This window comes from Marmota monax, unplaced genomic scaffold (genome assembly GCF_021218885.2).
Source record: "Marmota monax isolate L192 unplaced genomic scaffold, Marmota_monax_Labrador192_F-V1.1 WCK01_AAM20220418_F8-fsc00006, whole genome shotgun sequence".
NCBI classification, from domain to species: domain Eukaryota; kingdom Metazoa; phylum Chordata; class Mammalia; order Rodentia; family Sciuridae; genus Marmota; species Marmota monax.
The window spans coordinates 20,318,880-20,342,689 of record NW_026693712.1 but is presented as its reverse complement, the minus strand read 5'-3'; the positions used below and the strand labels follow the sequence as shown (position 1 = coordinate 20,342,689).

Below are 23,810 nucleotides of genomic sequence, written 5' to 3'. Positions count from 1 at the left end.
TTTTTAGTTTGTGTTGTTTGGTTTGTTTTGCAGTACTGGGGATTGAGTCCGGGGGTGCTCTACCACAGAACTACATCCCTTTTTTTTTTTTTTTTTGGTACTGGGGATTGTACCCAGGGGCGCGTAACTACGTAGCTGCATTCCCAGCCCTTATTTATTTTTTTATTTTTTATTTTGACAAGATCTAGCTAAATTGCTGAGGCTGGCTTTAAACTTGTAATCCTCCTTCCTCAGCCTCCTGAGCCCCTGAGATTATAGGCCTGTGTCACCAAGTCCAGCACCTTCCCTTTTTTGAGACAGTCTGGCTAAATTTCCCAGGCTAACCTTGAATTTGTGATTCTCCTGCCTCCTGAGTAGCAGAGATTACAGGCATGTGTGATTGTGCCCTAGCCCATGGCCTCAGTTTTCATCTCAGTATTCAGGTATTTTCCATATCAACTCCTAATCTTTTAAATTTTATTTCCCCACCACAGTGCTATGTAGTTCCTGGCTATCCTATAACTTTACCAAGGCTTTGGTTGGCCTCAGCCCCTTCCAGTCCCTCTGCATACCTGAAATGATTTCTTTACCTCTGAAGCCCACCATACTTTATTTATCTTATGTCATATTATTGCCCCCAAAGAGCTTTATAGTTGACTAAAGTGCATTTGAATCTGTTTTATTTAATTTTCACAACAGTCTATTAGGTAAGTAAGACAGTGTCTTATCACAAGTGAGGAAAACTGAGCCAAGATATGATGAGGGAATAGTAAGTTGCCCAAGTTTTGCAGTTAGTAAAGCATGGCACTAAGACTCATCCATGTCTCCTGTGCATAAGCCCTAAGCTTTATATAATATACTTCTACTACCTTTCTGAGTGTCTGAATCTGAATGTGCACGTAAATATAAGTTTGAATATTTCTCTCTTTCCAATTGACTGTTAGCTATTTGAAGGTAGGTACTATGCCTTATTCCCCTAGAATATATATGTGTATATACGAGTGAGCATGTTCATGTCCAGTTCAATGTTCTCTTTCTCTGTAAAAATCAGCCTTCCCCTGAGTCGTGCTTCCCCATTATTTTTTTTTAAGTAGATAGGAAACTTACTTTGCATACAATAAATAATAAAATTACTATTTTATATAATGAATTTAACTTTTGATCTTTTCATTAATATACTTCAATTTACAAGGTATCTGAAGAAATTGATTAAAAGCTAGGCTACTGAGCTATCATTCTACATTTTCAAGTATTATAAATATCATGAATTTCTCATAACTTTATAATTTTTATGTTAGTTGCATGAGAACATACCACAAAAGCTATTATGAGGGCTGAAGATACAGCTCAGTTGGTAGAGTGCTTGCCTCACATGCACAAGGCCCTGGGTTCAATCCCCAGCACCACATACACACACAAAAAGCTATTATGAATAGAGTAAAATAAATTCCATTTTTTATTATGGGGAAGTACACAATATTTTCATAACCATTTTAATGGATTTAAATTTTATTATATCACATTTATTTATTTATTTATTTTTGTGCTGGAAATTGAACTCAGGGGCACTTGACCACTCAGCCACATCCCCAGCCTATTTTGTATTTTATTCTTTTATTTAAAGACAGGGTCTCACTGAGCTGCTTAGCACCTCACTTTTGCTGAGGCTGGCTTTGAAAGCGGGATCCTCCTGCGTCCACCTCCTGAGCCTCTGGGATCACAGGCATGCGCCACCACACCTGGCTGTCTACATATATTTTAAATGGAGGACTGAGGCTATATAGCTCATTGGTGAGCACTTGCCTATTATGTGTGAGGCCCTGGGTTTGATCCCCAGCATTGAAAGCAAAAGAAAAAAAACGTTGGTTGAATTTTTGCCCGCTGTGGTTGTATATTCCTTAGCCAGCCAGGAGATTAGGGCAGGTGGATCACGAGTTCCACTCTAGCCTGGGCAATGACTTTAGTTGCAATGAAAAGGGGAGGAGGGTTGGGGATGTATCTCTGTGGTTGAGAGCCCCTGAGTTGAATCTCCATTGCTGTCCTTGTTTTTGTTTTTGTTTCCAGTACTGGGGATTGAACCCAAGAGCACTTTAACATCAAACTACATACCCAGTCTGTTTTATTTTTTATTTTGAGATACAATCTCAATAAGTTGCTGAGACTGGCCTGAAACTTGTGATCTTTCAGCCTCAGATTCCTGAATTGCTGGGATTGCAGATGTGTTTGTGTATACCACTGCTTCCACAACCAGCAAAAAAAAAAGGAAAGAAAAAGAGAAAAATGAAAGCTGCTAATACATACACATACAAGACCTCTAGTATTCCATCTACAGGAAATGCTTGGTGCTCCTAATACTTGCAGATCCTCTTTGGTAACTCTAAGTTGCCAGTTGGGATCCATATTTGCAGGGATTCTGATATTATTCTGAATTACTCAGTGTTACCATAGGAAATTTCATGTGAGAAATTTCTTACAGAGCCAAGTAGTTGAAATAGCTTTGCTCCCCTGAATAATTGCTTTTTGAATGATTTCTTTTTGAATAACTTGGCTTGCAACTGAGCTTGTCTCCTTTTTCACATTGGTATTTGGGAAGTTCAGAACCAAATATGTCACTCAGTTGTAGCAATTGTATTGATCTTTTCTGCATGATAAAGTTTTTCCACTTTGATAGTGACTTTCCATTGTCATTTTCTTGGCTGTGATTTTTAAATTTATCTTTCATCATTTTAGTGCATGTATTTCCCAAAAGCCATCTAAAATTCTTTAAAGGTGAATCAGGAGATAAATAAATCTCTAGCCCTTCATTTGTGACCATGTTTGGCACTGGACATATCTATTTTATATAGTGATGCCAACATGTGTATGTCTTGATCTTCATACTGTGTTTAATTACATTCAGAAGTGATTAGAAAAATGTAGTCTCAGGCTGGAGTTGTGGCTCAGAGGTAGAGCACTTGCCTAGCATGCTTTTAAGGTACTGGGTTCGATCCTCAGCACCACATAAAATAAAATAAAGATATTGTGTCCACCTATAACTAAAAAATAAATATTAAAAAAAGAAAAATGTACTTTCATTTGCTACAAATCACTTCCAAGAACTCTTCACAGTATCAATTAAACATATCTTGAGAAGTAGAGTATACATCTATTTAGGAAGGAAGCAAAACATTGTGACTACAGCACGCCTTGGCTAGCATTTAGAGATTATTGCTGGCAGTAACAATTAATAAATCCACAGGTGGGTGTGGGAAGACAACTTCTTTTTCTTTCATTGCCTATCCTTTTGAAATTTGTACCATATACATATGTCACCTATTCAAAAAACTAATAAAATAATTTCTCAGTCATCTTTAGTAGAAGTACTAAAAAGTTCTCTTTCTATTAGACTATGAGCACTTAAAAATGGGAGTTCATAACCCACTTGAATCTAATGTATGAAATATGATATGTCAGGAGCTTTGTAATGTTTTGAACAACCAATAAAATATATATATATAAATAAATAAATAAAATAGACTATGAGCACTTGGAGACTAGGAAGTGTATGAGATTCATCTCATCATTCCTGAACCTAGCACAGTAGTTTACACATAGTAAGCCCCCAGCTTATGTGTGTAGATATGAATTGGTAAATGAAAATTGCAAGTTTCAGTAGGGACATGACCAGAAATTACTAAAGAATTGTGTGTATAACTCATGCCCCTTTTAACTCTGTACATCTGTTTTAGAATGAGGCTGAAACCAGCTTCCTGGCTTTGAAGTAACATCTTTTTTTTTTTTTTTGGTGCTATGGATTGAACTCAGGAACACCTGACCACTGAGCAACATCCCCATCCCTTTTTGTATTATATTTAGAGACAGGGTCTCACCAAGTTCCTTTTGCTAAGGCTGGCTTTGAACCTGCGATTTTCCTGCTTCAGCCTCCCAAGCTGCTAGGATTACAGGCGTGCACCACCACACCCTGCTGTAACATAATTTTTATTGGTGCCCTTTAAAATAACTTTAAAAAGTTATTTTTCCCAGTCACTTGTTCAAAGTTGTTTTGTTTATGTGTTACAGTATGGGATTTCATCAAATGTATCTTCCAAGCTACTTTTTATTTTTTCTTGCAGATCTTTGTAGAATTTGATGGCTGTAACTGGAAGCAACACTCCTGGGTTAAAGTTCATGCTGAAGAAGTTATTGTGCTTTTGCTGGAAGGGTCACTTGTATGGGCACCCCGGAATGACCCAGTCCTTTTGCAGGGCACTCGAGTCTCAATTGCACAGTGGCCAGCCCTGGTGAGTAGTTTTTATTATTTTTTTTTATTTGGTCCTAGGGCTTAATTCCAGAGTCTAACTCATGCTAGCCAAGATCTCTACTAATGAGCCATACCTGTAGCCCCCAAATCCTGCCACCTACTACCTCAGGTCTGCCAGGGTACTTGTTAGGCAAGTGATTTCACTGAGCTGTATATACCCTTGGTCCCTGAGTGGCCCCTATTGGGTAGGAACATATTTGAGCTTTCCTAACATAACTATAGTGTTTGCCCAGTAGTGGAACTCTTTAGAATTCACAAAACCCTACCTTAAAGTTATGAAAGTAAAAATTAAGAGAGAGCTTTTCTCTTCTGTGTTCTCCAAAACACTCTGATAATATTTGATACTGTTTATCTCTAAATAATTTTTTCACTTTTAGTCTTTTCTCATAGCAAGATTTGAAATAGTGTAATCCTCAAAAGTGTTTTGTAATTAAGTTTTGTTTTTTGAAATGAAATGAAATAGTATTATAAAATTCTGAGAGTATCCATTTGTTTTTATCTATCCTGTTAGATAAATGGCAATTTTTAAAAAATCCTAATTCTCCTGTGGCTAATCAAATTAAATAAATAATATTCAAAGCAAATATTATTTGACCTATTGATTATACATATTATTCCTTGCTAAATTGTCTTTTTCTTTTGTATGTGTCAGGGGGTGCTGGGTATTAAACCCAGGGCCTAGCACATGCTAGGCAAATGTTGTACCACTGAACACATCCCTAGCTTTTTCTTTTTTATGTTTTTATTAGTGCATTATAGTTATACATAATATTGGGATTTATTTTGACATGATCATACATACATGGAATATAATTATCTTTATTTCAGTCCTTGGTACTTCCCTTTTCCCTCTCTTCTCCTTCCCCTCATTCCGCCTTCCTTTTTCTATTGGTCTTCCTTCTATTTACTTATTGGTTTATTTTGTTGGGTTTTTTTTTTTTTTTTTTTTTGGTTTGTTTGTTTTTGTTTTAATACTGGGGATTGAACCCAGGGCACCTAACCACTAAGCTACATCCCCAGCCCTTTTTATTTTTTATTTTGAGACAGGGTTTTGCTAAGTTGCTGAGGCTGGCCTGAAATTTGTTATCCTCCTGTCACTGGGATTACAGACGTGTACCCTCATACCTGTTTTTGTTTCTTTGGTACTGGGGATTGAACCCAGAGGTACTTTATCACTGAGTCATATCCCCAGCCCTTTTTTATATTTTATTTTTAGACAGGGTTTCACTAAGTTGCTTAGGGACTTGCTGAGTTGCTGAGTTTCATTTTTTGCCACTTTGCCTGGATTATTGTGTTTTTAAATTGGTGCTTAATAGGTATTCATAAAGGGAGAATTCACATGGAGTATTTATATATGTACATAGCATAATTTGGCCAATTTCATTCCTCATTTCCTCCTTTTTCCTGTCCCTCTTCCTTTCCTCTCAACCTCCTTCTGTTCCATTGATCTTCCTTCTGTTTTCATGGAGTTCCCCCCACCCTCCACCTTTTCTTCCCTTATTTTGCCCTAGCATTCTCATATGAGAGAAAATATTTTGACCCATGGCTTTCTGAGTCTGGCTTATTTCTTTATGGCTGAGTAAAATTCTATTATGTACATATACCACATTTTCTTTATCTATTCATCTGTTGGTGGACACCCAGCTGGTTCCATAACTTGGCTATTGTGAATTGTGTTGATATAAACATTAATATGCCTGTATTGCTATAGTATGCTGATTTTAGTTCTTTTGGATAAATACCAAGGAGTGGAATAGAGTGGGTTATATGATGGGTCCATTCCTAGTCTTTTGAGGAGTCTCCATACTGCTTTACAAAGTGGTTGTACTAGTTGGCAGTTTGCAGTCCCACTAAGAATGTATGCATTTCCCCATATCCTTGCCAGCACTTTTTCATTTGTTGTTATTTTTGCAGTACTGCAGATTGACTGTTTTGTTTTTGTTTTGCCGTGTTGGGGTTTGAACCCAGAGCTTCACACATACTAGGCAAGCACTCTACTACTGAGCCATGTCCCCAGCTCTTTTCATTATTTATTTTTTGGTACCAGGGATTGAACCCAGGAGCACTTAGCCACTGAGCTACATCCCCAGGCCTTTTTTTTTTTTTTTAATTTTGACACAGGGTCTCACTAAGTTGAGAGGCTACTCTTAAACTTGCAGCCTTCCTGCCTCAGCCTCCTAAATCACTGGGATTATAGGCATGTGCCACCATACCCGGCCTTTTCAGGTATGGTGAAAATACCTGTTTTGTTTTTGTTTTTTGGTACTGGGGATTGAACTAAGGGGCACTCAACCACTGAGCTACATCCCCAGCACTATTTTGTATTTTAATATTTATTTTTTAGTTGTAGTTGGACACAATATCTTTATTTTATTTATTTTTATGTGGTGCCGAGGATTAAACCCAGTGCCTCATGCATGTATGTATGTGAGGCAAGTGCTCTACCACTGAGCTACAACCCCAGCCCTGGTATTCTGGGCATTTACTGAAATTTAGTCCTCTTGAAGGCTGATAAGATTAGTCAGATCCCTAAGGAAAATGAGGAATTTTTAATCTCAATTGTCCTTTTTAGCCATAAATAAAAGTATTTTTTAAATTTTTATTTTTATATGGCAGTGGAATGCATTACAATTCTTATTACACATATAGAGCGCAATTTTTCATATCTCTGGTTGTACACAAAGTATATCCACACCAATTTGTGTCTTCATACATGTACTTTGGATAATAATGATCATAATAGAAGAGTATTGAGCAAAGTTTTCTACGTTAGTTTGCTTCCTAGGGACAGATGCTAGGCTAGAAATGTTTCCAAGGACTTAAACTTTAGTTTATCTGTATTTACTAGTGTGAAAATATAAAAATAATATAATAATGAATACTTTTTCTGAAGTAGGGATTTATTGAATTGTTATTGGTTTTCATTTCCAAGTTCTAATCAGTTTCTTGTCATTATGCTTCACAGACTTTCACTCCCCTAGTAGATAAACTGGGTTTGGGTTCTGTGGTGCCAGTTGAATACCTTCTGGATCGAGAACTTCGTTTCCTGTCAGATGCTAATGGGTTGCATCTGTTCCAGGTACTTTACACTTAACTCTGGTCTTGAGCCTATTATTTTTCTCCTTGCTAATTTCTTTGTTGATACAAATACTGGTGTTTCCCTTTTTCTTAGTGTTTCTTTGATTTCCTTCAATAAATTCCCCTGTGCCTTTTAAAGTTTCTCTGCTTCCTTGCAAAGTACTGAGGCTTCTTTCCTTTTCTGTATAACCCTGCTCCACACTAAAGCCATTGAAGACTTAAGACCACAATTCTGAGGGTCCCTTCAGAAGAGGTGGCTTCATTGAGTTGGTTGCTTCTGTAGTATGAGTCCTAGGGGCCCTATGCATACCTTAGTGGCATGGAAGTGGGGAGGAATGTGGAGTGGTTCCATGCAGTGTGAAGTTTTGAAGAGCTTTTGGTATATCTTTAGTTTAAAAAAAAAATGGGATAAGTTAAATAGTTGAAACAAACTAGCTTCTGAGTTTGGGTTTCAGAATTTAACAAAGTACTGTTTAATTCTCACTTGTAAGGGTTACTATCTGAAGGTTAAAATCTGAGAGACTTCTAAGAGTTTTATTCTTATCAAGAAAGCCAAGAACAGTGTTTCCTAAACTGTTTTATGTATATTAATGTATATTTCTTTTTGTTATATAGTCCTCATGAGACCTCACTCTCAACAGTCTTGCTTTATTCATCTTTATAATCCCAGAGTTTATATGAGAATGGCATTCAGGAAATGTTGGATAAACACCAAAATAAGCAAAAAGGTTTATATGGAGTAAAATGTTTTGTGGTCAAATAAGTATGTGAAACCCTGACTTAAATATATTTCTTTTCTCTATGATTTCTCTGAACCTTGAGTATGATGTCGTATACAGAAACATATATAAATTTAGGCTTAGGAAATATCATGTTCTGCATGTAGATAGATATAATATGTAATATTTTCTAAGCCTCATTTATACTAGCATTTTTAATTCTTGCAGAGATTCTCATGAGACTAGAATTCTTAAGGCATTTTTAGCAAGTGTTGATATAGAACTCCTTGGTATGTGATTTTTCTCATTTAATTAGATGTTATTGCTATTTATTTTAACATTCAGTTGTTTTATCTTTACCAGATGGGAACCGATAGCCAAAACCAGATTCTTTTAGAACATACTGCTCTGAGAGAAACAGTTAATGCTTTGATCAGTGACCAAAAGCTACAAGAGATATTCAGCCGAGGTAAGAACAGGTAGTCTTCTGTCCCTGAACTCTGAATCAGGTGAATTGTCAGTTTTGAATGATATAATGGGACATCATGTAGCTTTAAACATTTGTCCTCATCCTCTTTTTGTGAGTAGAGACGAAAGTATCTCCGATTAGCTAAATCTCCAAATAAACTAGAAAAATAGGATCTCTCCAAGACCATTGTTTTCTCTCTCTCTCTTTTTTTTTTTTTTTTAATATTTTTTTTATTTGTTGATGGACCTTTATTTTATTTTATTTTTTGTGGTGCTGGAAATCAAACCCAGTGCCCTGCATGTACGAGGCAAGCGCTCCACTGCTAATCTACAACTCCAGCCCCCCATTGTTTTCTCTTCATTGTACTTTTCATAAACCATAGTTTTGTTGTAAGCTTAGTTTTTTTTCCCCATTTTTAAAATATTTATTAAGGACACTAGAAATATTTATTTAAAAACATGCACTAGAAACAATGTTAAGGCACTAATGATCTAGCCAGTAGCTAGAAAATCTTTACCTATTTTTTTTTTTTTTTAATACACCCAAGGGCGCTTAACCACTGAGCCACATCCCTAGCCCTTTTTTTTAATTATTTTTTATTTTGAGACAGACTCACTAAGTTGTTTAGGGCCTTGCAATCCTCCTGACTCAGCCTCCTGAGTTGCTGAAATTACACACATGTGCCATTGTGCCTAGAGCTGACTCTGCTTTTTTTGAATTTACTATCTGCAGGTTTCTAAAAAATCTAGGACTAGCTGGGTGTAGTGGCTTACACCACTAATTTGGGCAACTTGGACAGCTGAGGCAGGATTGCAAGTTCCAGGCCTATCTCAGCAATTTAGTGAAACCCTCAGTAACCTAGTGAGATTCTGTCGCAAAATAAAAAATAGAAAGGTCTGGGGATGTAGCTCAGAAATGAAGCACTCCTGCGTTCAATCCTCATTACCAAAAAGAAAAAGCTAAAGACTCTTAACACCAACATATAACTTAGAGTGCAAAGTATGTTCATAAAACAATGCATCCACAGACTTATTCACATGAATAGTATGCTTTAAGTATAAATAAATGAACATAGGGTGTAGCTCAGTGGTAGAGTGCTTTTGCCCAACATGCCATAGCCCCTGGGTTTGATCCTTAGTAACAAACAAACAAAAACAGAAAGAAGAATTATTAGTTTTCAAGTTCAGATACCGGTTTTGCCTCAAGAGTCTATACGAAGAGTAAACTACTTCATTTATCCTTCCTTTCATGTCATGCATTCACTCACCTTCATTTCTGGGCCTTATGATAATCATTATTTTTAGTGAAGTAGTGTCCTTGGTTCTATTTTTGTCAAATAAATCTAAACAGGTGAAGTTAAGAATACTGACCTAATGGAGAAAAAAAGATATCAGGATAAAATGATGTTTAATAAACAAGGAATGATATAGAGGAAGAAAGAATGTGAGGAAAAATTAGTAACAGAAGAAAATTGAGTGGACAAAATGAGAGGTGGTGATATGTGAGTATATACAGAGAAATTAAGGAAACTTAATTATAGCTCTAAGAAAATAATCTAAAATTAGTAATGCTTTAGCTATATAGTCTCAAATGTACAGTGATATGTGGGAGAGAGAAACTGTCCTTGGAAAGACCAGCTGAAATTGCAGGGTAACATTACCTGCTGATAAAGTAATATTTTTGAAACTCTGTGTTCCTAGGAAGACAGGTGCTATATTTGTTCAGACTATTATTAGTGCAGAGGCTAGAAACCTCATAAATTGAACTCTCAGCTGTTATTGAAAGTCAGATAGCAGAATGTTAATGATTATGTATCATTCCTGTGGTGGTTTATCCTAATAGCACATCCAATGGGACTGGGGGTTTAGCTTAGTGGCAGACATGTACAAGGCTCTGGGTTTGATCCTCTGCAGCACAAATAAAAAAGAAAAAGAGTACATTCAACTTAGTGGTCTCCTACTTTTTTCATACACATGTCAGGTATATGAGTAAATTTCCATATTACTTGTTGTTGTTGTTGTTGTTTTAATTTGTAAGTTTCTTTCCCTTTGAATATTACAATTATTAAATTGTTGAATATAGGGGCTAGGGATGTTGCTCAATATCAGAGTGCTTCCCTGGGATGTATGAGGACAAGGGTTCTATCCCAACATCTCAAAAAGACTCAATGCTGAGTGTGGTAAATCTAGAATTGCTACTTTGTTAGCTCTGTCAAGGGGCAGATATTTGAAAGTGCCAAGTATTTCCATCATGTAGTTTTCCTTTTGCTTTCAGAAACAGTTATGAAACATAACTTAGCCAAAAATACAGTTTTGACTGATCTCTTTTTTAGGTCCCTACAGTGTTCAAGGTCACAGGGTCAAAGTGTACCAGCCAGAGGGGGAAGAAGGGTGGATCTATGGTGTCGTAAGTCATCAGGACTCCATCACCCGTCTTATGGATGTGTCTATAACTGAGGTGAGGCTGTGTTAATTCCATCTAAATTCTATCAGTCCCCTTACAGAGCATGGTGTAAAGAATGTGAATACTTTATCCCTGGCTCTTATCATTTAATGATTGTATAACCCTTAGAAGGGGTGTGCAACTTTATCATCCCACTGTTCTCATCTTTAAGTTAGAAGTAATTGTGTAAAACCCCACTTACCTCACAATACTGTTTTGAAGACTGAAATAATATATTTAAAAGTGCTTTGAAATCTGTAAAACAATATGCAGTTGTAAGGTGGTAATATTTATCATATTCATAACAGTTTGTATTAAAGACCAATTAGTTAGCATTGGCTTCTGTATTACTTTTGCCACTATATCCTAGATGCTGAAAAAAATTGCTTTTAATGAACAGAAAAGAACCTAACACCTAAGAGATACCTGGAGAATTATTTAGGAGAAACAGTAGATGAGTGTTTCTTTTTTTTTTAATTTATTTTTTTGGTTGTAGTTGTTATTTATTTCTTTCTTTAATTTTTTTAAAAGTTAAATAAATCTTCATTTAAAAATTTCAAAAAACATACATACATAAACTAGATAATGAAAGCCAACCTTTCCCCTATGTAAATGTCACTCAGTGGCAACCACCATTAACAGTTTGGTATATATTCCATATTCTTTTTATTTTTTGTTTATTTATTTTTAGTATTTATTTTTATGTGGTGCTGAGGATGGTACCCAGTGCCTCACACATGCTAGACAAGTGCTCTCCCATTAAGCTATATTCCATATTCTTCCAAATATTTTCTATATATGTATTTCTGTAGGTTATATAGTGTATCTTATTTACTTAATTGTATATAACCTCCATTTTTTTTTTCTTTTTTTTTTTTTTCCTGATACTGGGGACTGAACCCAGGGGCACTTTACCGCTGAGCTACATCTCCAGCGTTTTTCTTTTTTGTTGTTGTTGTTTTTTTTTTTGTTACTTTGAGATAGTGTCTTGCTAAATTGCCAAGGTTGGCCTCAAACTTGCAATCCTCCTGCCTCAGTCTCCTAAGTTGTTTGGATTACAAATATGTGCCACTATACTTGGTTTATAACAAGCATTTTTAATCTTTATTTGTGAATATAGAGATGTGAATTTTTTTTTTTTTTTTTTTTCTCCTTTATGGTACTGGGGATTGACAATACCCCAGCAGTTCTTTTCACTGAGCTACATTCTGGGCCTTTTTAAATTTTTATCTTGAGACATGATCTCGCTAAGTTGCTGAGGCTGGCCTTGAACTTGGAATTCTTCTGCCTTAGTCTCTCAATTTGCTGGAATTAGAGACATGTGCCACTGTGCCCAGCTGACTTATTCCTTTAAAATAGATGTGTGCTATTCCAAAAAATGAATATATCATAGCTAGTTTAATCTAAAATTGAAGGACATTTAAATCTTTGCCAGTATTTTCACTAATACAGATGATGACACAGTGAACATACTTGAACATCCTTTCACATTTATGATTTATTGGAATAAATTCCTTGGTTTGTAATTGCTAAGTTAAAAGATATACATAGTAAAAAAAAATTTTGTGTGTGTGTTGTTGTACTGGGAATTGAACTCAGGACCTCATACATGCTAGGCAAGTGCTCTACAACTGAGCTATATCCCCAGCCCTACACAGTAAATTTGATGTTTTATGTCAAAGTACTCCCTCTCCTAAAGTTTGTATTCTTTAGTAGTAAAGTAGGTTTGTTTGTTTTGGGTGTTTTTTATTGTTTTGGTTTTTGTGGGTTTGGGGTTTTTTGTTTTGTTTTGTTTTGTTGGTGGTACTGGGAATTAATCCCAGGGTCTCAAATATGCTCTATCACTGAGCTACATCCCCAGCCCTATATAATGATTTTTGTAATGATTGTTGTTGGTTCTGAAGATTTTTGATTTCATAATATACTGAATAGGAATGTTTTTGATATGGAATATTTCAAATTAAAATCCCTAAAAGACATACTTGAGCATTAAACTCAATTGTTCCTTTTATTCATGAACTTAACAAATATATTAATGCTCACCATATTCCACACCGTGTTTCAGATATCCTTACTATAGCAGTGATTGAGACAGTAAATATCCCTTCTCTCATGGAGCTTTCTTCTAATAAGGGAATAGAAGCAATAAAGAGATACTTACATAGATTAGGAAAATGTTAAGTCTTGGTGAATAAAGCATTAAATAATCTCTCTCCCCCACCCTTTTCCCATATGTTCTGCTATCCTGCTGCTACCATAGAGTGGTGAGATCAAGTCAGTAGATCCCAGACTCATCCATGTGATGCTGATGGATAACACAACGCCTCAAAATGAGGTACAGTAAACAACTGAGTCTCTGAGAAGACTCATGAGCTTGCATTTTCTTGTTATGTGGTTTCCTTTTACATGGGTGCTGCTTGGGTTGTTCAGATGGACTGTCTTGGTAAGGGTGGATGGTGTCAAGAAAGAGACCTAGTTTGAGTAAACCCTTTCAATTTGACTTGTTCTATAGTTGTTATAAAGTCTTAAGTCCTAACTTTCTTTTATATTTTCTTAAGTATATTTGAAAGAGGTAGTAGTTAAAACTGCAATAAATGGTAGTAATAATCATGACCTTACCAGTAACTAGATATGGAAGAAAAGCTACATCCTCTTTTTTCCTATTAGGTGGCACTGAGCTCCAACAGAGTCTTTTTTACTTTTTATCTTGAGACAGGATCTCGCTAAGTTGCTGAGGCTGGCCTTGAACTTAGCATTCTTCTGCCTTAGTCTCTCAACTTGCTGGAATTAGAGGCATGTGCCACAATAGATGTATGCTATTCCAAAAGATGAATATATCATAACTAATTTAATCTAAAATTGGAGGACATTTAAATCATTGCCAGTATTTTCACTAATACAAATGACAACACAATGAACATACTTGAACATCCTTTCACATTTATTGTTTATTGGAATTAATTCCTTGGTTTGCAATTGCTAAGTTAATAGATATACATAGTAAAAAAAATTTTTTTGTGTGAGTTATTGTACTGGAGATTGAACTCAGGACCTCATACATGCTCATATATTCCCAAGTAGAATCAAATGAACAGGTGCCTAGTTCAGTGCTTAGCACACAGTGGATTATTCTATAATTATAGACTAAGCCAACACTTGGTTCATTTAGAATTATTATAGCCAAAAATAAATAAATAAGCGCATTATAAATCTTTACCTGAACCAATAAGGAATCCTGTGTGAGTATCCTTCAGTAAATCAACTGTCCACACATGCCTCATAGTATCTTATCACCTCTATAAATATTGCTTTCTTGCTGAGTATATAGTCCTTCATCATCTTTTTTATTAGTTATTCTTGATTTAAAAAAAAAAAGATCAGACTAAGAAAGGAAGAATCAGTATTAAATTTAATAGCTTTTTATTTATGTATTATATTAATCAGGAATAGGTTAAGTCCCTTGACTATGTTTACATGGCTGAAAAACCTGTTACTTTGATGTTGCATTGGGCTCTATTTTTAGTCCATTATTTCACTCATTCATTAAGCACCTATTGTATGCCAAATAGTATACAGCTAGCCCAGTATAACTGAAAAGTACTATACTCAGTGTCCTAGGTTACTTTCTTGCATGTGAGTAGTTCATTATAAGTTATTTTGGGAATGGTTGCTGTGAGCCAGGTTCTTCAAGTTGACTGCATGAGTTAGAAGTGGAAGTGTGGTTGTTAGCAGTAAATTTTGATTTTTCCTTTTTGGCTTTGCCATGATGTGACATCTTCTTTTGTTTGTTTTTTCCCCAGTATCAGGGATTGAACCCAGGGGCACTTAACCACTGAGCCACATCCGCAGTCCTTTTTCGTGTTTTATTTAGAGACAGGGTCTCACTGAGTTGCTTAGGGCCTAACTAAGTTACTTAGGCTGGCTTTGAACTTGGAATCCTTCTGCCTCAGCCTCCTGAGCTGCATGCTCAGGTATGCGCCACTGTGCCCAACTTGACTTTTATTCTTGGCTAGCCAAATTCAATTACAGTTTGCCAGGTTTTCCAGTAACCCTTCTTAGAGATCTGTGATTGCCTCATCTCCTTTAACAGTGAGTATAAGAGAATAAGCAAGAAAGAAAAGAAAGATTTCAGCTAAGCTCAGTGGCACATGCCTATAATCTCAGATTTGAGAGGCTGAGGCAAGAGAATCACAGGTTTGAGACCAGCTTCAGGATTTTAGTGAAACTCTTATCAAAACATAAGTAGGGCTAGGGATGTAACTCAGAGGTAAAGTGTCCTGGGTTCAAGTCCCATTACCAGAAATAAAATAAAGGACAAAAAATGCCCATCCTCAAGTTTACCCTTTTTATTTATTTATTTGGTACCAGGGATTGAGCCCAGAGGCATTTAACTATTGAGTCACATCCCCAGCTCTTTTTTATATTTTATTTAGAGACAGGGTCTTACTGAGTTGCTTAGGGCCTTGCTAAAATCGCTGAGGCTGGCTTGAAATAACAATTCTCTGCCTCAGCCACCTGTACTTTACCCTGTAATTTAAGAAGAAAGTAAAAATAAAAAACTGATGGTAATCCAGGTTGAAGAAAAGATAAAGTTTTAAAAGAGAATGGATGAATTTAAGCTGGGCATGGTAGTGCATGCCTGTAATCTCAGCTACTTGGGAGGATGAGGCAGGAGGATTAAGAGTTCTAGCCCAATTTGGGCAACATAGCAAGAGCCTGTCTCAAAGAGGATGAAATGAAAACAACGTTTAGCAAACAGTTTTTGAATGATTTGAAAAACTTGGGTAATATTGCCAGAAGTATGTTACTTATTATTATATTACTTAATACTATATATTTAGAAATACAGATAATATTCAGAAGTAGGGTGGAAATGGAAGTAAATCTTGAGTCTTAAGACTTGGGCGGGGGCTGGGATTGTAGTTTGGTAGTAGAGCGCTTGTCTAGCATGTGTGAGGCACTTGGGTTGGATACTTGGCACCACATAAAAATAAGTAAATAAAATAAAGACTTGTAGGGGAAGCTAGGTACAGTGGTACAAGCTTGTAATCCCAGGGGCTTAGGAGGCTGAAGCAGGAGGATCACAAATTCAAAGCCAGTATTGGCAACTTAGCGAAACCCTGTGTCAAAATAAAAAATATAAAGGGATGAGGATGTAGCTTAGTGGTTCAATACCCAGTACCCCCCAATATATGGGGGGCTGTTTTATATATATGAATGACTTGTAGGGGAAATTAAAGGAGAAACACTAGATAGGAAGACAGCAAAAAGGAAAAGTACTGAAACTATTACTAAGAAGATAAGAAATTTAAAATTCATAAAACATTTCCATTGAAAAGCTATAGTAATGATTACAAGAAAGAAAATAGATCTATAAATAATACTGCCCAAAGTATTAAAGGACAGTAAGAATAAATTAATGAAGTTTATAAATATTAATACCTAGATAACAATGTTTCACTAGCTTATTAACCATCTTAGCACATGTTTTTGAAATACCTTCTTCATATAAGTCCTTGATGCACAAAAAAGATTGCTGTAGAGAATGTTAGCTGCACCTCATGCCCCATTCTCCTTATCCTTCTCAGGGAAGGAGTTTACTCAGAATGGGTATTTTCTCTTTTAATCCATATCTTGTCTGGCCTTTCAAATAAGGTGCAAGTAAAATTTTCTGAGATAGATAGTCTGACATTACCAGAAGATAGAAGAGATTTGGCTTTTGGCCTGTGGTAGCCTGCTTTTTTCCCCCTTTCCTCTGTTTAATGCTTTGAAATAAGGTCTGGAGATCAATTGAATCTTTGTAGTGTCTGTGAGCTATCAGCTTCACTTTTCCTTTGCTCATAGATTTACAAATACTGGTAATCAAATACTGGTTTTAGTGACTTTTGGTTAAAAGGAATTTTGTATGTTAATACTTGAAGTACAAGTTTCTGTCAAAACCAAGAGATAAAGCAAGTTATTTCCTCAGTGTACAAATAAGCTTCTAGCCTAGCCTGGCATTTTATTTTGTAAAAATAAGTTCCACAAATTATAAAACCCATCAAAAAATAAAATACCATTTGAAGTAGTTTATTTATTGTAAGAGAAGATTTGCCAAGAGAGTTAACCTCTGGTAACTGTTATCTTGAATGTGTGTATAAATGGGATTACAGGGAGATTGGAGCTTTTTGACAAAGGGTCTTAGAGCTGGCATCAGAATTTGGCAATCTTTGCCTGCTTTTTCTGTTTCTAGAGATGGGAAAGAGCTAATGGATTATGGTTTTCACAGGATGAAAGGTCCTTTATAATAAATCTTTTTTGAATTTTGTTTTGTAGGGGGGTACGTTAAAAGCAGTAAAATCTTCCAAAGGAAAGAAGAAGAGAGAGAGCATAGAGGGGAAAGATGGCCGGAGGAGGAAAAATGCTTCGGACTCTGGGTGTGACTCTGCATCAAAGAAATTAAAAGGAGACAGGGGTGAAGTAGACAGTAATGGGAGCGATGGAGGTGAGGCAAGCCGAGGGCCCTGGAAAGGAGGTAATGCCAGTGGAGAGCCAGGGCTGGATCAGAGAGCCAAGCAGCCACCATCTACATTTGTTCCCCAAATTAACCGCAACATTCGCTTTGCCACTTACACCAAAGAAAACGGCAGGACTCTGGTGGTACAGGATGAGCCCGTAGGTGGGGACACACCTGTACCTTTCACTCCATATTCTACAGCCACAGGTCAGACACCTTTGGCCTCAGAGGTGGGTGGAGCCGAAAACAAAGAGTCAGGAAAAACACTGGAACAAGTTGGCCAGGGCATGGTGGCTTCAGCAGTTGTGGTCACTACCGCCAGCTCCACCCCAACCACGGTGAGGATCTCAGACACTGGCCTTGCAGCAGGGACTGGGCCGGAAAAACAGAAAGGCAGCCGGTCACAGGCCTCAGGAGAGGTGAGTTGCTCTAGGGGCAGATTTGCTAGATTTGTGTTTACTCTCTCACCCTTCCTTATTGTTAACACCTTCACAGACATCTCAAATGCCCTAAGGAAGGAATATTTCTGAGATATGCTTAAATTATATTCTGTGGCTAGGCCTTTACTGCTCTCCTTGAGCAAATGTGTACATTTTAATAACTTTATCAGTTTTTAAAAGCCACTTGAACATCTGGACTCAGCTGCGCATACCTGTAATCCCATCAATTTAGGAATCAGAGGCAGGAGGATTACAAGTTTAAAGCCAGCCTCAACAACTTAGTGAGGTCTTCTCTCAAAATAAAAATTGACTGGGAATGTGGCTCAGTGGTTAAGTGCCCCTGGGTTCAATCCCCAGTACAAAAAAAAAAGTCACCTGAACAATTGGGCTAATCAAAAACTGGTTATACAACCCAATTTAATGAGATTTAAAATAGATCTGATGGGGAATCTTTTTAATTCAATTATCTATTTAGTTCACCAAGTAGTTGAACCTCCACCAAATCTGAGAGGCAAGATTAATGAATTATAGTGTTGGTAATAGTGAACACTATAATTAAGGCTGTGAGTCCAAGCTACCATTACCCTATTTTCAGTTCATCATTTTCTGTGATATTTTCCCTTGAGTCTAGGTTACTTTCCATCGTTTAGTATGGCCATAAAAGTTTTTCCCTCACTAATTTCATTCTTTTAATAAGCCTTACTTGATGGATTTAATCATAACAGTTATTGCTTTGGTCTTTATCTGATAGGATTTTTTTTTTTTTTTTTTTGCTAAAATGGAACTTTTGTTAAATGTAAGTTAATGTCAAGTTGACACTGCAATCCAAATTTAAGACAGTATCAAAATCTATTCTTTTGGTACTAGGGGCTGTGGCTCAATGGTAGAGCGCTTGCCTGGTACGTGTGAGGCACTGGGTTTGATCCTCAGCACCTCATAAAAATAAAAACTAAAAGCCAGGCATGGTGTTGCATGCCTGTAATCCCAGCGGTTTGGGAGGCGGAGGCAGGAGAATCACAAGTTCATAGCCAGCCTCAGCAATTCAGCAGGGCACTAAGCAACTCAATGAGACCCCATCTCTAATAAAAAACAAAATAGGGCTGGGGATTTGGCTCAGTGGTCTAGTGCCCCTGAGTTCAATCCCTGATACCATAAATAAATAAATAAATATGGGGGGGGTTTTTGTCCGTCTACAACTAAAAAAATATATATTTAAAAATTGAATTTCTTACTGATTTTGGTCACCAAACTGATTCACATAGGCCAACTCAAGCTAGAGTATGAAGTGAAAAGATGAAATGCATAATGATTTTTTTAAAGTACATAAGCCAGCCATGGAGGCACGTGCATATAGGCCCAGCTACTCATGAGGCTGAGGCAGGAGGATCATTTTAGCCGAGGAATTTGAGGCCAGCCTGGACAACAATGAGACCCCATCCAAAAAAAAAAAGCAAAATAATATATAGGAAACTACTGTGTGCTAAGTACTGTGCATTATAAATATTTTAAATCACTACTTAAAGGAACCCACACACCAAAATAGGATAATTTCAGGTATAACAACACAGATAAAGCATGACATAGGACTGGGTGATATGGTTTAATAGAAAAAAATCTTGCCTAGCATGCATGAGGCCTTGTGTTTGATCACCAGCCCCACAAAGAACAAAACAAAGCAAACAAAAAACCCATGGTATATAAATTTCATCTGACTAATTCCTAATTCTAGCAAATACAATGTGTTAACCCCTAATATATAGGAATAGAGAGCGAGATGAAATGCCTAGGTAAAAGAGGACTGTAAATGCAAATTTCACACTGTTTATGATTTTTTCCTCAGTTAGTTGACCTATAGTCCCAAAAGAACCAGGTGAGGATCATAGATGAGTTTCCAATGTGTAAAAAAAAAAAAAAAAAATCTTCATAATTTCTGCACCATTTAAAATCAACTCTGTGTTAAGGCAGTATGAATGTAAATGAGAATTACAAAGTAAACCAAATTTGTGACCTACAAGAAAAGATCCAGTGAATGTCACTGTTCTTGGAGTAGCAAAGCTGATAGATGAAATGTGGAGTCAATATTTTTTTCAAATAGGTTGTAGAAACTTCTGTGAATATCATTTTGCTCATGTTTTAGCCTCTTTCTGCAGTATGATTTAAAATTACAGACATGAATGTTTCTGTTACAATTCTTAATCTGAAATAGAGAAATAGTTACCAGGACTTTCTTGCCCTAAAAGCTGGAGTTGAAATCGGTTTGTCATCGCTTTCTTATAAGGAAAGGATTTGGAATTTGATCATTTAAAAGAAAATGAAAGACCATCCAAATTATTTTTCATTCATGTGTGTATTTATTTTTAAAGGATAATGTTAGTAGTAAAACATGAGCTACTCGTGCAGGTTTCTTGCAGTCATACAGATGTCCAGGCTCTGAGCCAATCCTGCTAGTGAAACAACAGCAAAATCTCAGGGCTGTGTCAGTCTTATTTTGGGTGGTGGGGGCAGGGGGGCATCTTAAATCAATGCTTTTGTAGTTAGTAAGAAAAAAAAATGAACTTTAATTTTTTAACTCTAAAATCTGTCAACAGATGTCAACTGCAAGCAAGCCATAGGAAGTGTCCCTGGTTCTTCTCCTTCTATGTCACCTTTAAGGATATTTAGCATTGTATCATTTTAAAATGTATGATTCTTTGGCATGTAGTACATTCACCATGTTATAAAACCACTACCACTATGAGATCCAGAAATTTTTCTCCTTTAAAATAAAACCCCATATTCATTCAGCAGTGATGGAATAATTTTTTATTTCCAATGTTTACAAATGAATGTTTAGGTATCATTCTCTACTACTTGAAAGTTGGTTGGTGTTTTTGTTTTGTTTTGTTTTAGTTAATCTACATTTCAAGTCAAGTGCTAGGATCTGAGTTTTATTAAATTAACGAGTACTACATAAGGGCTCATAGCTACCTAAGAGTGTCTCTGTGTGTGCATATGGGTACATAATGTATATGAAAGTGCCCCTACCCTTATTTATACATATATTCATTCACATGCAGAAGTTAACATGGGAAGCATTATATAACATTTTATTTTCCAATTTGTTAGGCTAAGTGTTTTTATTTGGTGAATATTTCAGTAATGTACATTTTTCCTTTGGGGACTTTTGTTAGATCATAATTATAACAGAAGATCTCAATGGATAGCTTTCTTTATTTTAGCATCTTTAGGAGTAATATTAATTGCAAATTTTAGGTAGATTTAAACCAATAAATGGCCAGTTTCCAAAAGGATCCTTTTGTGGAGTTTCAGATTAATAAAGATACTTTTTCTTTAATAAGTGGGCTTATCATAGAAGTGAAGTTACTTTCTATAAGATGAAGATATTTGCAATAGCTTAAATAAATCAAAACTTTGTAGTTTCTAAGGTCATTCAGATAGATTGATATTACAGAGGTCACTAGGTAAATTTCAAAGTAAAAGCTGTCATCAGGAATCTTCCCACAGTTCCCTAACAGAGTCTCTGTTTTCAAATACTGTAAATACTAAAAAGCCTACACACCTTTCTAGAACTGACCCATTGGGTAACAACTAAAGGAGAGGCAGGTTGAATGACATCTCTGGCTCATCTTGCTAGAGTTAAAATGCCCTCTGTGGTTTATGGCAAGTTTTTTCCCTTCCATTGCTGGTGAAATCCAGAAGAGCAAATAAGTAGAATTGTAGGAGAGAAAAGTTGATTGATCAATTGATCAATAATAAATATTGATTCAATGATAGGACAAGAAAGAGCTCATTAGGTTGTCATCTGAAGCCAGTGTCACTAATTCAGGCTATCTTCCTTTCAGAATTCAAGAAATTCTATTCTGGCCTCTTCTGGATTTGGAACATCTCTCCCAAGTTTATCACAACCATTGACTTTTGGAAGTGGAAGGAGCCAGTCCAATGGGGTTTTAGCTACAGAGAACAAACCTTTGGGCTTCTCTTTTGGCTGTAGCTCTGCTCCAGAGTCTCAGAAAGATTCTGATCTCTCCAAAAACTTGTTTTTTCAATGCATGTCCCAAACGTTACCCACCAGTAACTACTTCACTACGGTTTCAGAGAGTTTGGCTGATGATTCCTCTAGTCGGGACTCATTCAAACAAAGCCTTGAGAGTCTGAGCTCAGGCCTGTGCAAAGGCAGATCCACTCTTGGAGCAGACACTAAGCCAGGCTCTAAGGCTGGCAGCGCTGTGGACCGGAAAGTGCCTGCAGAGTCCATGCCCACCCTTACTCCAGCCTTCCCCCGGAGCCTCCTAAATACCCGCACCCCAGAGAGTCATGAAAATCTATTTTTACAGCCCCCTAAACTGTCCCGAGAAGAGCCTTCTAACCCTTTCCTGGCATTTGTGGAGAAAGTTGAACACAGTCCTTTCAGCAGCTTTGCATCTCAGGCATCAGGTAGCTCTTCCTCTGCTACCACTGTCACCTCCAAGGCAGCAACCGGCTGGCCCGAGCCTCACTCGTCTGCAGATTCAGCATCTTTAGCAAAGAAGAAAACCCTCTTCATTACAACTGATTCCTCCAAGCTGGTGTCTGGTGTTCTAGGCTCAACTCTTACCACTGGGGGTGCAAGCCTCTCTGCCATGGGGAATGGCCGCTCCAGCTCACCCACCAGTAGCCTCACCCAACCCATTGAGATGCCTACTCTCTCCTCAAGCCCCACAGAGGAGAGGCCAACTGTGGGACCTGGGCAACAGGACAATCCCCTCCTCAAAACCTTTAGTAACGTCTTTGGCAGGCACTCGGGCTGCTTTCTGTCCTCCCCAGTAGATTTTTCGCAGGAGAACAAAGCTCCTTTTGAAGCTGTGAAAAGGTTCTCACTGGATGAGCGAAGCTTGGCTTGCAGACAGGACTCAGACTCTAGCACCAACAGTGACCTGTCAGATTTGAGCGACTCAGAGGAACAGCTGCAGGCCAAGACAGGCCTGAAGGGGATTCCAGAACACCTGATGGGGAAGCTGGGCCCCAATGGGGAGCGTAGTGCGGAGCTGTTGTTGGGCAAGGGCAAAGGGAAACAGGCCCCTAAAGGCCGACCTCGGACTGCACCCTTGAAAGGTGATCCTGCTAGGGACTATACGTGGGCTTTGCTCTGGCACTTGCCTCAAAATGCTTGTGCTTTTGTGCGGCAGATGCCTTCATATTGATGGAAAGTTCTAGAATCTTATAGAATTATAGAGGCAAAGAACCTGGCAGAGGCACCTTATCAAACTTGGTTGAATCTATACCAGCAATGTAAAAGGGTTATCTGCTCATAAAAGAGGACTATTCATCTTCATTAGCTTGTTGTTTTTAATTAGAAACTATATGTCCTTGTGTTGATTTCATTCCTTTCTATTTCATCATCTTTAATTTGCTTCCAGGGAGTTACTAAGAATTAGTTTTCATTCCCATATTAGTTTTCATCCCTTTGTAGACTTGATGAAACAAAAAGATTCACTCCCTTGGTTTGTTCCTCTCTGAAATGTAAGGATTTTTAACGCCTCTACCAAAAATCTATGAATTTATGATGTGAGGTTATGGTCTAGAAGTGTATAAGAGAAAGTCTGGTGGTAAAAGTAGCTGCTTTCATTAGGAATTGATATCCTGTGAGAGCCCAAAAAGCCTAGATTAACAGTAGGCATATACTGAGTGTCTAAGGGCAGGTGATGACTACCTTCTGCTGCATGAGGCACATACAGTTCTCCTTAGCTCCCAACCAAAGCCTCTTTGTTCCTTGCTCTTCCTTTCTGGGTTCATGGTAGATTATGTGCCCAAGCAGTGCAAAGAGGAATAGCCCTTTGACCAATGTTTGTTCACATGAGGAGTTTGTTAGTGGACCCTACTTATGCTTCTTCTGACAGCCTTTTCTCCT

At 37.2% G+C, this 23,810-nt stretch overlaps 1 protein-coding gene across 2 annotated transcripts in view; it reads left to right on the top strand.

Moving 5' to 3' along the window:
• Kdm3b (lysine demethylase 3B) overlaps positions 1 to 23,810 on the top strand; it is a 77,574-nt gene that overhangs the window by 15,082 nt on the left and 38,682 nt on the right. The window contains exons 2-8 of one of the 2 annotated variants that reach the window (XM_046459979.2): positions 4,092 to 4,259; positions 7,245 to 7,358; positions 8,440 to 8,545; positions 10,878 to 11,002; positions 13,248 to 13,322; positions 17,303 to 17,902; positions 21,766 to 23,014. In XM_046459979.2, coding sequence (XP_046315935.1) covers positions 4,092 to 4,259; positions 7,245 to 7,358; positions 8,440 to 8,545; positions 10,878 to 11,002; positions 13,248 to 13,322; positions 17,303 to 17,902; positions 21,766 to 23,014 — 2,437 coding nt within the window. The remainder of the gene's footprint in view (positions 1 to 4,091; positions 4,260 to 7,244; positions 7,359 to 8,439; positions 8,546 to 10,877; positions 11,003 to 13,247; positions 13,323 to 17,302; positions 17,903 to 21,765; positions 23,015 to 23,810) is intronic. The other variant, XM_046459980.2, reaches the window with a different exon arrangement.